Here is a 16,556-nt window from a genome sequence, read left to right as displayed (position 1 = left end):
TACTATGTAATGATGTACTAATCCAAATGTGTTATAATGTACTAATCCCCACTATGTAATAATGTACAGACTCCCGCTATGTAATAATGTACTAAATCCACTGTGTCATAATGGCTTGACCTCCACTATGTGATAGTGTACTTATCCCTACTATGTAATAATGTACTGATCCAAATGTGTTATAATGTACTGATCCCCACTATGTAATAATGTACAGACTCCCGCTATGTAATAATGTACTAAATCCACTGTGTCATAATGGCTTGACCTCCACTATGTGATAGTGTACTTATCCCCACTATGTAATAATGTACAGACTCCCACTATACTAAATCTACTGTGTAATAATGACTGATAGTGTATGTATCCCTTCTATGTAATAATGTACTAATCACCACTATAGTGTTATCAAGAAACTGTTATCCATTTCTTCAGAGCGTTACAGATTACAGAGTGATACGTTTGAAGCTATCTGGCCAATCATGGAGGAGTTTATGGATAGACTGGAAAAATATCAATCCCAGTCTGGAGTCAAGGACTTTGAATGGTCTTACTCCAGTCTCCTCCCGCTACAAGAATACTTTGATCTGATTGAGACCCATTTGGAGGTAAAAAACACTCATACTAGAGCTTGTAAGGTATCCTTCCATGCAAGGCAAAATACAGGAGTATAAACTATATTGTGGGTCGGGAAGGGGAGGGGGGAGGGGGAAGGTTAAGCAGTATTTGCTTAACCTGGAGTGAATGAATTATCGTTGTAAGTTACTGTTTTATATGTTACTAGTCTTTTACGTAAAGCTGATTATTATCACAAACATTCCTGGTTTTATAAGCATTGACAACCCGATTCTTCTTCCTTACTCCAGGCCATGGCCAAGATTGAATTCCTGATCATGTTACTTTCACATATCTAACCTTCAAATAGTTGGAGTAACTTTAAATTGGATTTTCTTTTGGTTGGTCTTTAGTTGAGGCAACAAGCAGATCGGTATAAGGAACTGCTGGACCAAAGAGCAAAGCAATTCCGAGCAATCCAGAGACGGCTCTTGACAAGGTTCAAGGATAAAACTCCTGCACCTCTGGCAAACTTGGATACTCTACTAGATGGCACTTACAGACAGGTGAGATGAACAACAAGAGATGAAACGACTTGTGATGTGTTAGTTAGATTGACAGCATTTCACTTACAAAAATACATGGTTAGGTCCTAGTCAATGTTTAGTTTGATTACAAGAGTTCCAATCTGAGAATATATTTGAATGTTGAGTTCTTTCCTTTCACACACAAAAAGCAAGATATGATACGATTATTATGATATGATTACACAGTCACAGCATTATTGTCTAGGGGATTATTTCTGCGGAGTGTTTGGCCCAGGTTTTGATTGCCTATGTCACCTATCGGCAGTTATGATTAAACTATGCACAACTAATGATGCAATGATATAATAAGACAGATCAGAGAAGGCTATGTATGGAAACTGTTTTCTACCTCTCAAGAAAGTGTCTTTGCCAACTTTCCTCTAACCAATAATTCCTTTGTTGGTTTCTTTTCTGTTAAGATTTTAAAGTTAGCGGAGGGAGTTGATGAGAACCAGGCTGCTCTAGTAAGGTGTTCCATGGGGCTTAGCGCTGCCACACGCCTCATAACTACTCTTATTGGTGTACAGCATCGCCTGACTTCAACAGAATCTGATATACTTAGCGCAAGTCTGACACCAGATGTCCACACTGATGCTGAACAGGTTGGTTGGTCTTCAATTTACTTTGTTGGTAAGAAAAGTAAAAAAACATGTCATTAAGTATGGAGGGGCTCTTTGCATCTTGAATGGTACCCAAGACTCACATCTAGAGGGTACCCAACCTAGACTCACGTCTAGAAGGTACCCAACCTAGACTCACCTCTAGAAGGTACCCAACCTAGACTCACATGTAGAAGGTACCTAGCAGAAACCCATCTCTGTCGATGATGCCTAGCCTATCCCCAACCCTTTAGACTGTACCTAGCCTAGACCCACATCTATAGAAGGTACCTAGTATAAGCCTACCTATTAGATTGTACCTAGCCTAGACCCACATCAATAGAAGGTACCTAGTATAAGCCTACCTATTAGGTGCTACCTAGCCTAGAACCACCTCTTTTGATGTTGTCTTGCCTAGAACCATCTCTTTTGATTGTATCTAGCCTAGACCCACATCTTTCAAAGGTAGTCGGCCTAGACCCACCTCTTTGGAAGCTACCCGGAATAGTCCCACTTCTGCTTTTGTCTTCTGCTTTAGGGATGGCAAGAAACTGTTGATGCCTCCATATGTCACCTGCAAAGATAAATACAACTTTGTTATATTACTTTTGCTTTAGGGATGGGAAGAAACTGTTGATGCATCCATAAGTCACCTTCTAAGGACTTGCTTGGCTAAAACCTCAAAAGATCAGATGGTGAACCCGGGAGAGTTGGAGATGCCGTCAGAGGGCTCCAAACTAAAGAAACACATCACATTAATGACCGACAGACTCTCGAAAGGGGGAAGACTGTTCCTTGAAGGACAACAGCCAGGTAAGGTAGAAGGATATGGAGAGGGGGCTACATCGTTATAACAACCCAAACACTGCAGTCCAAGCAAAGGTAAGGTAGAGAGATGGGGAGAGGGGGCTACATCGTTATAACAACCCAAACACTGCAGTCCAAGCAAAGGTAAGGTAGAGAGATGGGGAGAGGGGGCTACATCGTTATAACAACCCAAACACTGCAGTCCAAGCAATGGTAAGGTAGTCAGATATGGAGATGGGGTTACCTGGTTATAACAACCCAAACACTGAACTCCAAGCAATGGTAAGGTAGTGAGATATGGAGAGGGGGTTACCTGGTTATAACAACCCAAACACTGAACTCCAAGCAAGGGTAAGGTAGAGAGATGGGGAGAGGGGTTACCTGGTTATAACAACCCAAACACTGAACTCCAAGCAAGGGTAAGGTAGAGAGATGGGGAGAGGGGTTACCTGGTTATAACAACCCAAAACACTGGGGTAAGGTAGTGAGATATGGAGAGGGGGCTACCTGGTTATAACAACCCAAACACTGAACTCCAAGCAAGGGTAAGGTAGAGAGATGGGGAGAGGGGTTACCTGGTTATAAAAACCCAAACACTGAACTCCAAGCAAGGGTAAGGTAGTGAGATATGGAGAGGGGCTACCTGGTTATAAAAACCCAAACACTGAACTCCAAGCAAGGGTAAGGTAGAGAGATGGGGAGAGGGGGCTACCTGGTTATAAAAACCCAAACACTGAACTCCAAGCAAGGGTAAGGTAGAGAGATGGGGAGAGGGGTTACCTGGTTATAACAACCCAAACACTGAACTCCAAGCAAGGGTAAGGTAGAGAGATGGGGAGAGGGGTTACCTGGTTATAACAACCCAAACACTGAACTCCAAGCAAGGGTAAGGTAGAGAGATGGGGAGAGGGGGCTACCTGGTTATAAAAACCCAAACACTGAACTCCAAGCAAGGATAAGGTAGAGAGATGGGGAGAGGGGTTACCTGGTTATTACAACCCAAACACTGAACTCCAAGCAAGGGTAAGGTAGAGAGATGGGGAGAGGGGTTACCTGGTTATAACAACCCAAACACTGAACTCCAAGCAAGGGTAAGGTAGTGAGATATGGAGAGGGGGCTACCTGGTTATAACAACCCAAACACTGCAGTCCAAGCAATGGTAAGGTAGAGAGATGGGGAGAGGGGGCTACCTGGTTATAACAACCCAAACACTGAACTCCAAGCAAGGGTAAGGTAGAGAGATGGGGAGAGGGGTTACCTGGTTATAACAACCCAAAACACTGGGGTAAGGTAGAGAGATGGGGAGAGGGGTTACCTGGTTATAACAACTCCAAGCAAGGGTAAGGTAGAGAGATGGGGAGAGGGGTTACCTGGTTATAACAACCCAAAACACTGGGGTAAGGTAGAGAGATGGGGGGAGGGGTTACCTGGTTATAACAACCCAAAACACTGAACACCAAGCAAGGGTAAGGTAGAAAGATATGGAGAGGGGTTACCTGGTTATAACAACCCAAACACTGCAGTCCAAGCAATGGTAAGGTAGTGAGATATGGAGAGGGGGTTACCTGGTTATAACAACCCAAACACTGAACTCCAAGCAAGGGTAAGGTAGAGAGATGGGGAGAGGGGTTACCTGGTTATAACAACCCAAACACTGCAGTCCAAGCAATGGTAAGGTAGTGAGATATGGAGAGGGGGCTACCTGGTTATAACAACCCAAACACTGAACTCCAAGCAAGGGTAAGGTAGAGAGATGGGGAGAGGGGGCTACCTGGTTATAACAACCCAAACACTGAACTCCAAGCAAGGGTAAGGTAGAGAGATGGGGAGAGGGGTTACCTGGTTATAACAACCCAAACACTGCAGTCCAAGCAATGGTAAGGTAGTGAGATGGGGAGAGGGGGATACATCGTTATAACAACCCAAACACTGAACTCCAAGCAAGGGTAAGGTAGAGAGATGGGGAGAGGGGTTACCTGGTTATAACAACCCAAAACACTGGGGTAAGGTAGAGAGATGGGGAGAGGGGTTACTTGGTTATAACAACCCAAAACACTGGGGTAAGGTAGAGAGATGGGGAGAGGGGTTACCTGGTTATAACAACTCCAAGCAAGGGTAAGGTAGAGAGATGGGGAGAGGGGTTACCTGGTTATAACAACCCAAAACACTGGGGTAAGGTAGAGAGATGGGGGGAGGGGTTACCTGGTTATAACAACCCAAACACTGCAGTCCAAGCAATGGTAAGGTAGTGAGATGGGGAGAGGGGGCTACATCGTTATAACAACCCAAACACTGAACTCCAAGCAAGGGTAAGGTAGAGAGATGGGGAGAGGGGTTACCTGGTTATAACAACCCAAAACACTGGGGTAAGGTAGAGAGATGGTGAGAGGGGTTACTTGGTTATAACAACCCAAAACACTGGGGTAAGGTAGAGAGATGGGGAGAGGGGTTACCTGGTTATAACAACTCCAAGCAAGGGTAAGGTAGAGAGATGGGGAGAGGGGTTACCTGGTTATAACAACCCAAAACACTGGGGTAAGGTAGAGAGATGGGGGGAGGGGTTACCTGGTTATAACAACCCAAAACACTGAACACCAAGCAAGGGTAAGGTAGAAAGATATGGAGAGGGGTTACCTGGTTATAACAACCCAAACACTGAACTCCAAGCAAGGGTAAGGTAGAGAGATATGGAGAGGGGTTACCTGGTTATAACAACCCAAACACTGCAGTCCAAGCAATGGTAAGGTAGAGAGATGGGGAGAGGGGTTACCTGCTTATAACAACTCCAAGCAAGGGTAAGGTAGAGAGATGGGGAGAGGGGTTACCTGGTTGTAACAACCCAAAACACTGGGGTAAGGTAGAGAGATGGGGGGAGGGGTTACCTGGTTATAACAACCCAAAACACTGAACACCAAGCAAGGGTAAGGTAGAAAGATATGGAGAGGGGTTACCTGGTTATAACAACCCAAAACACTAAGTCCAAGCAAAGGTAAGGTAGAGAGATGGGGAGAGGGTTTACTGTTTGTAACAACCTAAAACAGTGAAATGGGAACAAGGGTAAGAGAAATGGTGAGAGGGTTTACTGTTTCTACAAACTCAAACATTGTCCTGGGAACTAATGGTAAGGTAGAGAGTTGGTGAGAAGTGTTACTGTTTGTACCATGGCAAACAGTGAAATGGGAATATAGGTTAAGTGAGAAATGGGAATCATTGGGTTTACTATTTCTAGAAACTATAATCATTGAAATAGGATGGAGAGGGATAGTTCAATCCTTGTGAGTCAACATATGATTTTGGATGGATGGGAGAATCAAACTCAAATAAGAATTTTCTTTTTCAGGAGAGAGAAAGGCAAGTGGGTTAAATGCAGTTACCAGACCTCCATCTGGTGTATCCAGGGACTTTGCTGATGAACCTAAAAAGTCCAGAAGCAGGTGGGTGTTTTTTTTTTATCATGAAATGGTATTTTAATATTGTGCTTGATAATCTACTAATAAACAAACTGATGTTAGTTACCTATATTTTTTTTATGAATGCTAAATATTATTACAATACTCTGTATGACATTATGATCTGTCTGTTATGTCCTTATAGTGAAACTACACCCACTCCAGCAAACAACAAGTCTGGCTCAGTATCCCATGCTACAAACCCATTCAGTCAACAGAATGAAGAGGAAACACCTGTGATCTCACCGAAAGGACCCCTAGGAGATCTGCCACCACTCACCGGTGGCCCTCAGAGGGGTAGCAACTTACCCCCGCTTTCAGGTAAGAGGATGCACGTTAAAAAGCATTAAAATTAAGGAATAGGATTGATAGAAATGCATTTGAGTTATGGATGACATACAGAGAAAACTTCTATTTCGTCCAAAAACATGGCACTTCATGCATTAAAAGGCACCCCCACCTCCCCACCCCTTCAATCCAACTTGCTTTGTCCTCTTTTATGAGAGCCAAATTACAGAAATTAAGATTTCGAGTGGGATGATATTTGACAAGGTGATCAGCAATGTGATTTGGAGCACAATTATTTAGGAAGATATATACAAGCAGCATTAGATTAAAGGAAGCACACACCCAACCATCATCATTGATCTGTGTGATAGAGATAAATGTCAGGAAGAACTCCCCCCCCCCTTCACCCCACCCTCTAGCCAGGAGGCACAAACTCAACCATCATCATTGATCTGTGTTATAGAGATAACTGTCATGAACAACTCCCCCCCCTCCTCACCCCACCCTCCAGCCAGGAGGCACACACCCAACCCTCATCGTTGGTCTGTGTGATAGAGATAACTGTCACAAAGAACTCCCCCCCTTCAACTCACCCTCCAGCCAAGAGACACAAAATCAACCATCATTATTGGTCTCTGTAATAAGGATAACTGTCTTTAAGAACTCCCCCCCCTCCTTCACCCCACCCTCCAGCCAGGAGACACAAACTCAACCAAAATCATTGATTGATGTGATAGAGATAATTTGGGAGATATCACAGATTCATGTTTTTCACGCACAAGGCTGAAGACTTGATCAAGTCCAACTATGACATCATCAAGTCTTCATGTGTTTCAGTTGTTTATGGTTATATCTTTATTTAATGCAATATTCTGTAATGGAGATGAGTTTTGAAAATGATGAATGTAAAATATTGAACCTTTTAACTAACATGACCCAATGATGGCATTGGTTTTACTGCCAACACTGGTAAACATTCTACCTTGAAAATATGAAAAGAAAAACAACAAAGAGAAAGTAAAAGGCTTTAGATTACAAATGATAGCTCCCAGACACCACAACCTTTAAAACTGCCAAACCGGAAAAAATAAATTCTTTGGTGAATTTGAGAGTTGTTCTTCACAGATTATCGCTCTCCTGTAGGCCAAAAATCATGGTTGGGTTTGTGTTCCCTTCTAAAAATGACACAGAAAATAAGAGAAAGTCAATAAATATTTTGGACACAAGATTATTTTTGATTGAAATAAAACTATGACCAGTAGTCTTCTGTTATTTAGTGGTGTGACGGTCTTCTTTGGTAGGCCGAACAAGACATTTCTGTTCGGGGCGATGAGGAGAGTTTGGTGGGAAGTATATAGCTTTATTCCATCTCTTTCCAACATATTGTGAAATTGTCTCATTTATGAAAAGTTCTTGATGCTTTTTAGCAGAAGTATCCGGGCTCATCTCATTACTATTCACTGTTTAGGTTCAAACTCCATTCTTGGGAATGTTCAACCTGGAAGAGAACGGTCCAAGAAAAAGAAGAAGAAGTCATCGCCGAGAAGTCCCTCAGAGGCTGAATCTGTAGAGGGGGAGAGTAACTTCTTTGAGAGCAGCAATTCACCGGAACCATTGACCGTGCCTTGAAAGGAAAGCGATGCGCAAGCAATGAAGAGGGCTGTTGGTTTGTGAGAGAAGTAAAAGGTGGTTAGTTTCACTTACCAAAGAAATAGATGTGGACCCCTTATGGGCTTAGTTTCAAAAACCCCAATGGGTGGTAGAAGCATGTAAGAGAATCATTAAAGGGATATTCTGTGGGCAGACAATCCTAAACTTAGCTTTAAAATAGGATATGCTGTACCGCTAGTTAAAACCCCATTTTAATATCTTGCATCTTGTTGAAGATATGTGGTTGACTCTTAACTTTATTATGTTGACTGGCTAATCACTCCCTTATTCCAGGTTTATCACAGTATGTGGTCTGTGATAATGTCATGTTCTTGTAGATTGCAAGAGATTTTATTCCAATTCTGTGGATTTGATTCATTCGATAAAGATCGCTTAGTGTTCTCCTGATTGGAATTTTATCAATATGGAACCTGTTTGTAAGAATATTGTTTACCTCGGTGGATGAACAGCTAAAGAACCACAAGGACATCAGCTCCGTTTTGCAAGGGTACATTTGTAAAAGATCCAGTATAGCAGGTGGTATTAAAGAATTTCTAGCAACTTCATCCAATGGAATATTTAACAACGTAAATAATAAAGATATGACAGTTCATAGACCCAGTTGTAAGTTGGTCTATCCTTAGCAACCTAGTTTATTTGTTTTCCTTTCTAGTACTAAGAGCTCTAATATTCAGAGTGGTTTGTTTCACCCTGCCTCTCTAATCATACATCACTGTTTAATGTTGTCAAAACCAGATTGGAGTTGATGAATCTAAGACAGTGTAGCTGGTTGTTTCCTTAAGTAGAAGGCTAAATAAATAGTAAACAAGTAGGTAATCTATGAGTTGAACACTCTGTTGCACAATTAGGGTAATATGACCGCAGTGTTGTCACCATTCTCTCTATGCATATCGTTGTATAACCACCAAGTTTATAGTTCATGTGCCTTTGGGATTTGAGGGCCTAACCATTTGCAGTCATTTTTTTTACATGTCTAGCTGTTTCGTGCATATGAAATAATAGCTAAAAGTGCAGTTTTAAGGATAGGTAACCTTTGACCCTTGATGTCATCCCACACAGAGGTTGGATATCTCCAGACCATACCCACCGAGTTCAAGTTCATCAGGTTTAGGATATGAGAAATTTAAATTTAGTTTTATAAATGATTGATGAGGGGGCAGAAAAAGTGTCCATAGATAGGGGATCAAAGGTCATAATTGGCCAAAATGTGAAATATTTTTCAAATATGTGATACTAAATATTTTTTCATACAATATCTTCTACATTGGGTCTGGCCAAAGTTTGTTAAGTCATCAGTTGCTGGTGAGGTAAATGAAAGTGCACAGTAGGTAAGAGGTCAATGGTCATATGGTTCATTTGGGGAACTGTTCAGTCAGGTTCTTTTTTACCATTCACTTGGGGAAGAATTACACCACTCCTTTGCATCCATGACACCCTGATGCACAGATCTAGGGGTACACTCCCCCCTCCCCTCCTCTTGACCTTACACAAAAATCCATTGTATTACACCCAATGATAAGAGACCTAATTTATGGTATAAATATATACCATTTAACATTTTCTTTCTTTTTACTGCCGGAGGAACAATTGACCACCCTACATGGGTGGATGGCTTCAATGACCACTGGCCTCATCCCCTCCTTTATAAAGTCTGGAACCCTGCCAGCCCCTGGAGAAAGGGTCATGCCCTAGCAAAATCAGTCTAGGCAAATAGAGAAACCCCCACCCTTTGGAGTCCCTTAGCACACCACCTGTGTAGAAGCAGTCTGCACAAATCGTTGGTACTCTATAGTGTACAATATTGTATCCCCGGTATATAAGAAACTGTATTGTCACCTTGAAACCCGTCCTCTGTGTCAACTAACCTTGAATGTGACTAACACCATCAGTTGTTTGAAACAAAAGTAAGTTGTCACTATTTATCTTAGTTTATTTTTTATGTTCATTGTTGTTTCTTTTTTTTTTAGAGTTTAAAAGCAATTTGTGTAAAAACAGTTCTATTATATAGTTATCATGGTCAAATATGACAATTGTTTTCTTTCAAACGGTTCCCTTAAATGGAGCACATTATTTCAAATAAAAATACCTTCAAATACCTGTTTCTCGGTTTAATTATTTTTGGTTCTCATAGTTATTTTAACACAGCCGGTATTGACCGCATTTATAAGGCATCCTCTCAACTGTCCCCCATTCTCCCCCACCCCAGAAAACGACCAAAATGTTTTCTCTCTCAACTTTTCGCATATTACGTAATTATGATAAGGCTTACCAGAAATTCGCCCAAAAACTGTATTTCTCCAAATTTCTGCCAGGGTGCTTATACAGATTCTTTCAGCCCAATTATCGACTTTCCACATATTTAAAGTGACGTTCCTCAGAATTTTAAGCTTTATTTTTGCGTCTACTTCATTCGTTAGTTCACAATGATGCTATCTTGATGAAAAGTGATGAAATTACAATCACGTGAAAAAGGATTAATTGTCGTAAAACTTCATGAAGGTTTTCTCTTCTTGAAGTATCATTGTATTGACACCTTAAAAGGTTTCCAAACTATCATAATGATCTCATCATCCGTCAATCATGCGTGGGATCGTTGACTCCATTCTGATTACAATGCCAATTTAAACTTTTGGGCCAAATTTGATCATTTTGTAAGGCTATACCCTTATGATTTTTCTCAATTTTGGCCCAAATCGTGACTTTTTTTTTCTTCCCAAAATCATGCGTGGGATAGTTGGCGCCATTCTGATGACCTGTCAGTCGATAATAATCTCATAATCCGTCCCTTTGTTCCAAAAATAGACAATTATTATGACGAAATATGGAATATGATTTGAATAATTTCAGGGCCTAAAATTCCATACAATGCCACTTTAAACTTCATGAAAAGCAGCTTATAAGCTACGGGAATCCGAAATGTGCGTCCCAAATGGAATTTGAAAAGTCTCATTTTTCGGCCAAATTTGATCATTTTGTAAGGCCCTTATGATTTTTCTCAAATTTGGCCCAAATCTTGACTTTTTTATTTCTTCCCAAAATCATGCGTGGGATAGTTGGCGCCATTCTGATTACCTGTCAGTCGATAATAATCTCATAATCCGTCCCTTTGTTGCAAAACTAGACAATTATGATGACGAAATATGGAATATGATTTGAATATTTTCAGTGCCTACAATTCCATACAATGCCACTTTAAACTTCATGTAAAGCAGCTTATAAGCTCCGGGAATCCGAAATGTGCGTCCAAAATGAAATTTGAGAAGTGTCATTTTTCGGCCAATTTTGATCATTTTGTAAGGCTATACCCTTATGATTTTTCTCAAATTTGGCCCAAATCTTGACTTTTTTATTTCTTCCCAAAATAATGCGTGGGATAGTTGGCGCCATTCTGATTACCTGTCAGTCGATAATAATCTCATAATCCGTCCCTTTGTTGCAAAAATAGACAATTATTATGACGAAATATGGAATATGATTTGAATACTTTCAGGGCCTAAAATTCCATACAATGCCACTTTAAACTTCATGAAAAGCAGCTTATAAGCTACGGGAATCCGAAATGTGCGTCCAAAATGAAATTTGAGAAGTGTCATTTTTCGGCCAAATTTGATCATTTTGTAAGGCTATACCCTTATGATTTTTCTCAAATTTGGCCCAAATCTTGACTTTTTTATTTCTTCCCAAAATAATGCGTGGGATAGATGGCGCCATTCTGATTACCTGTCAGTCGATAATAATCTCATAATCCGTCCCTTTGTTCCAAAAATAGACAATTATTATGACGAAATATGGAATATGATTTGAATAATTTCAGGGCCAAAAATTCCATACAATGCCACTTTAAACTTCATGAAAAGCAGCTTATAAGCTACGGGAACCCGAAATGTGCGTCCCGAATGAAATTTGAGAAGTGTCATTTTTCGGCCAAATTTGATCATTTTGTAAGGCTATACCCTTATGATTTTTCTCAAATTTGGCCCAAATCTTGACTTTTTTATTTCTTCCCAAAATAATGCGTGGGATAGATGGCGCCATTCTGATTACCTGTCAGTCGATAATAATCTCATAATCCGTCCCTTTGTTCCAAAAATAGACAATTATTATGACGAAATATGGAATATGATTTGAATAATTTCAGGGCCAAAAATTCCATACAATGCCACTTTAAACTTCATGAAAAGCAGCTTATAAGCTACGGGAACCCGAAATGTGCGTCCCGAATGAAATTTGAGAAGTGTCATTTTTCGGCCAAAATTGATCATTTTGTAAGGCTATACCCTTATGATTTTTCTCAAATTTGGCCCAAATCTTGACTTTTTTATTTCTTCCCAAAATCATGCGTGGGATAGTTGGCGCCATTCTGATTACCTGTCAGTCGATAATAATCTCATAATCCGTCCCTTTGTTGCAAAAATAGACAATTATGATGACGAATTATGGAATATGATTTGAATATTTTCAGTGCCTACAATTCCATACAATGCCACTTTAAACTTCATGTAAAGCAGCTTATAAGCTCCGGGAATCCGAAATGTGCGTCCAAAATGAAATTTGAGAAGTGTCATTTTTCGGCCAATTTTGATCATTTTGTAAGGTTTATACCCTTATGATTTTTCTCAAATTTGACCCAAATCTTGACTTTTTTATTTCTTCCCAAAATCATGCGTGGGATAGTTGGCGCCATTCTGATTACCTGTCAGTCGATAATAATCTCATAATCCGTCCCTTTGTTGCAAAAATAGACAATTATTATGACGAAATATGGAATATGATTTGAATAATTTCAGGGCCAAAAATTCCATACAATGCCACTTTAAACTTCATGAAAAGCAGCTTATAAGCTGCGGGAATCCGAAATGTGCGTCCCGAATGAAATTTGAGAAGTGTCATTTTTCGGCCAAATTTGATCATTTTGTAAGGCTATACCCTTATGATTTTTCTCAAATTTGGCCCAAATCTTGACTTTTTTATTTCATCCCAAAATCATGCGTGGGATAGTTGGCGCCATTCTGATTACCTGTCAGTCGATAATAATCTCATAATCCGTCCCTTTGTTGCAAAAATAGACAATTATTATGACGAAATATGGAATATGATTTGAATAATTTCAGGGCCAAAAATTCCATACAATGCCACTTTCAACTTCATGAAAAGCAGCTTATAAGCTCCGGGAATCCGAAATGTGCGTCCCAAATGGAATTTGAGAAGTGTGAAATTTGATCATTTTGTAAGGCTATATATACCCTTATGATTTTTCTCAAATTTGGCCCAAATCTTGACTTTTTTATTTCTTCCCAAAATCATGCGTGGGATAGTTGGCGCCATTCTGATTACCTGTCAGTCGATAATAATCTCATAATCCGTCCCTTTGTTCCAAAAATAGACAATTATTATGACGAAATGTGGAATATGATTTGAATATTTTCAGTGCCTACAATTCCATACAATGCCACTTTAAACTTCATGTAAAGCAGCTTATAAGCTCCGGGAATCCGAAATGTGCGTCCCGAATGAAATTTGAGAAGTGTCATTTTTCGGCGAATTTTGATCATTTTGTAAGGCTATACCCTTATGATTTTTCTCAAATTTTGGCCCAAATCTTGACTTTTTTATTTCTTCCCAAAATCATGCGTGGGATAGCTGGCGCCATTCTGATTACCTGTCAGTCGATAATAATCTCATAATCCGTCCCTTTGTTGCAAAAATAGACAATTATTATGACGAAATATGGAATATGATTTGAATACTTTCAGGGCCTAAAATTCCATACAATGCCACTTTAAACTTCATGAAAAGCAGCTTATAAGCTACGGGAATCCGAAATGTGCGTCCAAAATGAAATTTGAGAAGTGTCATTTTTCGGCCAAATTTGATCATTTTGTAAGGCTATACCCTTATGATTTTTCTCAAATTTGGCCCAAATCTTGACTTTTTTATTTCTTCCCAAAATAATGCGTGGGATAGATGGCGCCATTCTGATTACCTGTCAGTCGATAATAATCTCATAATCCGTCCCTTTGTTCCAAAAATAGACAATTATTATGACGAAATATGGAATATGATTTGAATAATTTCAGGGCCTAAAATTCCATACAATGCCACTTTAAACTTCATGAAAAGCAGCTTATAAGCTACGGGAACCCGAAATGTGCGTCCCGAATGAAATTTGAGAAGTGTCATTTTTCGGCCAAAATTGATCATTTTGTAAGGCTATACCCTTATGATTTTTCTCAAATTTGGCCCAAATCTTGACTTTTTTATTTCTTCCCAAAATCATGCGTGGGATAGTTGGCGCCATTCTGATTACCTGTCAGTCGATAATAATCTCATAATCCGTCCCTTTGTTGCAAAAATAGACAATTATGATGACGAAATATGGAATATGATTTGAATATTTTCAGTGCCTACAATTCCATACAATGCCACTTTAAACTTCATGTAAAGCAGCTTATAAGCTCCGGGAATCCGAAATGTGCGTCCAAAATGAAATTTGAGAAGTGTCATTTTTCGGCCAATTTTGATCATTTTGTAAGGTTATACCCTTATGATTTTTCTCAAATTTGGCCCAAATCTTGACTTTTTTATTTCTTCCCAAAATCATGCGTGGGATAGATGGCGCCATTCTGATTACCTGTCAGTCGATAATAATCTCATAATCCGTCCCTTTGTTGCAAAAATAGACAATTATTATGACGAAATATGGAATATGATTTGAATAATTTCAGGGCCAAAAATTCCATACAATGCCACTTTCAACTTCATGAAAAGCAGCTTATAAGCTGCGGGAATCCGAAATGTGCGTCCCGAATGAAATTTGAGAAGTGTCATTTTTCGGCCAAATTTGATCATTTTGTAAGGCTATACCCTTATGATTTTTCTCAAATTTGGCCCAAATCTTGACTTTTTTATTTCATCCCAAAATCATGCGTAGGATAGTTGGCGCCATTCTGATTACCTGTCAGTCGATAATAATCTCATAATCCGTCCCTTTGTTGCAAAAATAGACAATTATTATGACGAAATATGGAATATGATTTGAATAATTTCAGGGCCAAAAATTCCATACAATGCCACTTTCAACTTCATGAAAAGCAGCTTATAAGCTCCGGGAATCCGAAATGTGCGTCCCAAATGGAATTTGAGAAGTGTGAAATTTGATCATTTTGTAAGGCTATACCCTTATGATTTTTCTCAAATTTGGCCCAAATCTTGACTTTTTTATTTCTTCCCAAAATCATGCGTGGGATAGTTGGCGCCATTCTGATTACCTGTCAGTCGATAATAATCTCATAATCCGTCCCTTTGTTCCAAAAATAGACAATTATTATGACGAAATGTGGAATATGATTTGAATATTTTCAGTGCCTACAATTCCATACAATGCCACTTTAAACTTCATGAAAAGCAGCTTATAAGCTCCGGGAATCCGAAATGTGCGTCCAAAATGAAATTTGAGAAGTGTCATTTTTCGGCGAATTTTGATCATTTTGTAAGGCTATACCCTTATGATTTTTCTCAAATTTGGCCCAAATCTTGACTTTTTTATTTCTTCCCAAAATCATGCGTGGGATAGTTGGCGCCATTCTGATTACCTGTCAGTCGATAATAATCTCATAATCCGTCCCTTTGTTGCAAAAATAGACAATTATTATGACGAAATATGGAATATGATTTGAATAATTTCAGGGCCAAAAATTCCATACAATGCCACTTTCAACTTCATGAAAAGCAGCTTATAAGCTGCGGGAATCCGAAATGTGCGTCCCAAATGGAATTTGAGAAGTGTCAAATTTGATCATTTTGTAAGGCTATACCCTTATGATTTTTCTCAAATTTGGCCCAAATCTTGACTTTTTTATTTCTTCCCAAAATAATGCGTGGGATAGTTGGCGCCATTCTGATTACCTGTCAGTCGATAATAATCTCATAATCCGTCCCTTTGTTCCAAAAATAGACAATTATTATGACGAAATGTGGAATATGATTTGAATAATTTCAGGGCCAAAAATTCCATACAATGCCACTTTCAACTTCATGAAAAGCAGCTTATAAGCTACGGGAATCCGAAATGTGCGTCCCAAATGGAATTTGAGAAGTGTCATTTTTCGGCCAAATTTGATCATTTTGTAAGGCTATACCCTTATGATTTTTCTCAAATTTTGGCCCAAATCTTGACTTTTTTATTTCTTCCCAAAATCATGCGTGGGATAGTTGGCGCCATTCTGATTACCTGTCAGTCGATAATAATCTCATAATCCGTCCCTTTGTTGCAAAAATAGACAATTATGATGACGAAAGATGGAATATGATTTGAATATTTTCAGTGCCTACAATTCCATACAATGCCACTTTAAACTTCATGAAAAGCAGCTTATAAGCTACGGGAATCCGAAATGTGCGTCCCAAATGAAATTTGAGAAGTGTCATTTTTCGGCCAAATTTGATCATTTTGTAAGGCTATACCCTTATGATTTTTCTCAAATTTGGCCCAAATCTTGACTTTTTTATTTCTTCCCAAAATCATGCGTGGGATAGTTGGCGCCATTCTGATTACCTGTCAGTCGATAATAATCTCATAATCCGTCCCTTTGTTCCAAAA

The 16,556-nt window shown here is 39.4% G+C and overlaps 1 protein-coding gene across 8 annotated transcripts in view; it reads left to right on the top strand.

The window, feature by feature from the left end:
- Positions 1-10,054, top strand: part of LOC139964853 (protein PTHB1-like) — a 67,221-nt gene extending 57,167 nt beyond the window's left edge. For all 8 annotated transcript variants that reach the window (XM_071966882.1, XM_071966880.1, XM_071966885.1 and 5 more), the window contains 7 exons: positions 436-608; positions 969-1,121; positions 1,562-1,744; positions 2,359-2,554; positions 5,890-5,983; positions 6,144-6,319; positions 7,755-10,054. In XM_071966882.1, the coding sequence (XP_071822983.1) occupies positions 436-608; positions 969-1,121; positions 1,562-1,744; positions 2,359-2,554; positions 5,890-5,983; positions 6,144-6,319; positions 7,755-7,915 (1,136 nt within the window). In that variant the 3' untranslated portion in view covers positions 7,916-10,054. The remainder of the gene's footprint in view (positions 1-435; positions 609-968; positions 1,122-1,561; positions 1,745-2,358; positions 2,555-5,889; positions 5,984-6,143; positions 6,320-7,754) is intronic.
- The last annotated feature ends 6,502 nt before the right edge of the window (positions 10,055-16,556 follow it).

Source organism: Apostichopus japonicus, chromosome 23 (genome assembly GCF_037975245.1).
Source record: "Apostichopus japonicus isolate 1M-3 chromosome 23, ASM3797524v1, whole genome shotgun sequence".
NCBI classification, from domain to species: Eukaryota; Metazoa; Echinodermata; class Holothuroidea; order Aspidochirotida; family Stichopodidae; genus Apostichopus; species Apostichopus japonicus.
The sequence above is the reverse complement of the archived record's forward strand: the minus strand, read 5'-3'. Positions and strand labels throughout refer to the sequence as shown.